This window comes from Histoplasma capsulatum, genomic scaffold (assembly GCF_000149585.1).
Source record: "Histoplasma capsulatum NAm1 scaffold_1 genomic scaffold, whole genome shotgun sequence".
NCBI classification, from domain to species: Eukaryota; Fungi; Ascomycota; class Eurotiomycetes; order Onygenales; family Ajellomycetaceae; genus Histoplasma; species Histoplasma mississippiense.
In genome coordinates, this window is record NW_001813982.1 from 654,050 (window position 1) to 657,511 (window position 3,462).

Below are 3,462 nucleotides of genomic sequence, written 5' to 3' on the forward strand. Positions count from 1 at the left end.
GCATACCTGTCGTTGGAATTGTGGTTGTAATTGGAGAAAGGTGCGTATCCTGTTGGAGATTTGAAATTGCTAGAGCTAAAAAAACGACACAGGGAAGCGATGAGTATTATGAAGACGTCCTAGAGTTGGTCGGTTGGTCGGTTAGTATTTTATAGTTCATCCCTATTTAGTTGTCTTTTTCTGAATTGTTTTTAACGCCGTGTAGATAAGAGATTAGCGGCGGCAGCGGGGGAAATTTGATGCGAGGATAGGCTCAGGTTCAGGGGATGAAGAAAAAAAATTGGAAAGAAAAATGAATATAAAACGGGGTGAAGAGTTGGTAGGAACAATGGCGGGTGCAAAAGAAGAAACTGGGAATGCAAAATAAAATTGATGCTATATACACACGAAGCAGTGTAGGTGAAAGATCAAAAGGAGCACGGGCAAGTAAGCGTGGTTGCAACAGCGGAGATCATCCGTCAGAGCGACGGAGTCCGGCCGAAGGGTGGAGTAAGGATGATTGATAAATGATGTCAAAATAGCAATAGATACAATAGATATTTCGGGCGAGCGAATTGCCACCCAAGGAAAAGAAAGCCCGATGTAACGATGAAAATCGAGCCTAATTGATATGTGCACTCGCATTCTCACATGGGGGAAAATCAAGGCGGAAGAAGCAAAAGTCAATCAAGCCGTGAAACAGGCAAAGAAAGATTTTTCCGTTTGCCGAATGGCGGATATGTTGTTGTGGCGCTGCCACGTGTGCGGGCTCGGGATAGTGGTGCGGTGGACGATAGTATAGACAATGAACTTACCCGTAGGAATGAAACGGCACTGGCCCACATGCTGTAATTCGGGCATTGTCTCCACCCACGCTGGTGCATTACTGTTCGTTGATACGCGCATCCACCAAGAACATATACAGCAATGGCTATCAATGCACTGGATAACAATAAAAAGCCGAGTTAGTATACTTTTACCACTCCAACACGGGTTTTCATTTCCAGCGCATGGGGTATATATAAACATACATCACACCAAAGACACCAGCTGGACCCAGTCCACCATCAGTGCGTGCAAAACCGCCGCATGCAGCGGCGCTTCGTACCTGAAAGGAATAGGTGCACGAATCGAGAGTTCCGACAAACGTCACACTTGCCGCTGGGGACACCAGATCCCGATCGCATAGGAAGGACAAGATAGTAGATTTTCGGCGGGATGAATCAGCAGGCTCGTGATCAGAAGAATTTCCCCCCTTCTTTCCGTCATGTTTGTCCTTATCATCGGTCTTGTCATCCTGATCTTTATCCTTATCAGGGCCGTTATCATCACCTTGGCCCAATACCTTGTCCTTATTAGGAGTTTGGTCTGTGGTTCCGAATCCACTGGCCTTCGATGATGTCAGCGCAGGACAAGGGGAACCGTCGGTGTAGTTAAGGACCAGGCTACGTCCGCGGAAAACGAGTTCTGATGATTGTTGCCTGTGGGAATATATATTCTTTAGCAGATGTTTCCCGTCCATCCAAAATGCCTAGTTTGTTACCAATCCACGTACCCTATGGAATACATTTTCCCATCTAATGTATAGTATGCGCTTACGTTTGCCCATTTGGACTTGTCCACTCCAACCACATCCTTCAAATCTTCGATAACAGGAGCGCAGATGTTTAATGTGAAATTTGCGGGATAATCGTATCCTTTAGCATGCCAACTCTCTTCCCTATCTTTATTGTGAACTTTCTTCCCATCTTTAATTACTGGCGGTGATAGCGCTATAGCATTAAGATCAAAATAGGCGCCCGTGGTTGGTGAGAATATGGTACACGGTTTTAGTCCATTTCGTAAAGGTTCAGCTCCGGAGGTAGAAGAGCATAGAAAGAGTAACGGGGGGGCTGCGATTAGGAAAGTCGACCTGGCGGGACGCATGATGGAAGAGTCTCGAGGCGGACTTGATCAGCTGCGCCAAGGGGCAGCAGGGAGACTGGAGACTGTAGGAAAAAGCAGAGAGCCACGAGGGGCTTCCACCGGAAGGAGGGAACACCGCTTATCGGGCAAAATCCAGGGGCAGCAGCTAGGCAGTAGATAAACAACAAGCGAAGAGTGATGGCGGGGACTGTACTCCCCGCGGCGTATGTGGATGGTTTTGGGCTGTCAGGTCGATCTCATGGATGTTACTGGCAGGTGGCATTGGCGCGCGCCAAGACCCCGCTCACCCGAAAGGAGAAGGATGCGCTAATCTTCTTTCGTCAATTAGCCGCGATCCAAGGATCCGAGCCGCGTCGACCAACGATGGCCTTATTTTTTGGAGGCGGTTCCGACCACGCCGGCGCTCCCCTGAGGGCCATTGACTAGCAGCATTGCCCCTTTTTCCACCGAGCTAGTGCAATGCGATACACAAAATATATTTAATCTCTCCCTTGTGTCTGTTTGATGCTTTCCAGATGCTTTCCAGATAATCTAAATTACCCCGTCTCCGTATATTTTCCGATCCGCTGCCATGGCTGGAAAGGCGGAAAACAAAGTTGCTGAAAAGAAGGCCGCATTTGCTCCTGCGGAGGCATTTCAGAAGCATGGATATGAGTTCTTTGGGCCGTACGTCTCCTTTCATCATCCATACCTACTAATTGGTAAATTTTTCGCTGTTACTTACCTGCCGCTTTTAGCCCAGGGACTTTTATCCTAATCATCGTTCTCCCGATTCTCATCTATATATTTCCCTTCATCTGCAACGATATTTCCGGATGTCCAGCACCATCCCTCCTCCATCCTTCTACTCTTGTGCTTGATACCTTAAAGCGAGAAGTTGGATGGCCTGAAAATGGTTTGAGGGGCCTTTACGATGGCCAAGTAACCCTCTATGTCCTTGGCTACTACCTTCTCCTGCTGGTTCTCCAAATTGTGTTACCGGGGCAAGAGGTAGACGGAGTAGTTCTAGCAGGTGGAGGAAGACACAAGTATAAATTCAACAGTGAGTAATGTTTTCAACGGGCCGAGATGACTTGACAGCAGTCTGACAGAGAATTTTTTTTATAGCCTTTCTTACCACTATTTTGGTCCTGGGGGGATGCGCTGTGGGGAGCTATAAATTCGGGGCCGAGTTCCCAGTGTGGACTTTTCTTTGGGACAACTATATCCAAGTCATCACCGCAAACCTCGTTATCTCCGTGGCACTGTCAATTGTTGTCTACCTTCGAAGCTTCACTGTTCCAGCTCCGGGACAGCCCAACCCGACACACCGTGAACTTGCACCCGGTGGTAGCAGTGGCAATCTAATTTACGATTTCTTCATGGGGCGTGAACTCAACCCGCGAATCACTCTTCCTGTCCCCTTTGTCAGTGAAGCGTCGAAAATATTCGATATCAAGGTTTTCTGTGAGATGCGACCTGGTATGTTGGGCTGGATCATTTTGCAGGAAGGGGCCAACATCGCGCATCAATACAAAGTCAACTCCTCGTCGATGTTCGATGTCGATACTACTCGTT

The 3,462-nt window shown here is 47.9% G+C and overlaps 2 protein-coding genes across 2 annotated transcripts; one reads left to right on the top strand and one right to left on the bottom strand.

Annotated features, from left to right (window-relative positions):
* Positions 1-666: 666 nt before the first annotated feature.
* Positions 667-1,905, bottom strand: HCAG_00204 (conserved hypothetical protein; the record flags this gene model as incomplete). Its single annotated transcript, XM_001543108.1, has 4 exons — positions 667-865; positions 1,011-1,446; position 1,535; positions 1,579-1,905. 4 exons carry the CDS (start codon positions 1,903-1,905, stop codon positions 667-669), a joined length of 963 nt encoding a protein of 320 aa, XP_001543158.1.
* Positions 1,906-2,476: 571 nt separating this feature from the next.
* On the top strand, positions 2,477-2,955 carry HCAG_00205 (predicted protein; the record flags this gene model as incomplete). Its single annotated transcript, XM_001543109.1, has 2 exons — positions 2,477-2,571; positions 2,643-2,955. 2 exons carry the CDS (start codon positions 2,477-2,479, stop codon positions 2,953-2,955), a joined length of 408 nt encoding a protein of 135 aa, XP_001543159.1.
* Between the last annotated feature and the right edge of the window lie 507 nt (positions 2,956-3,462).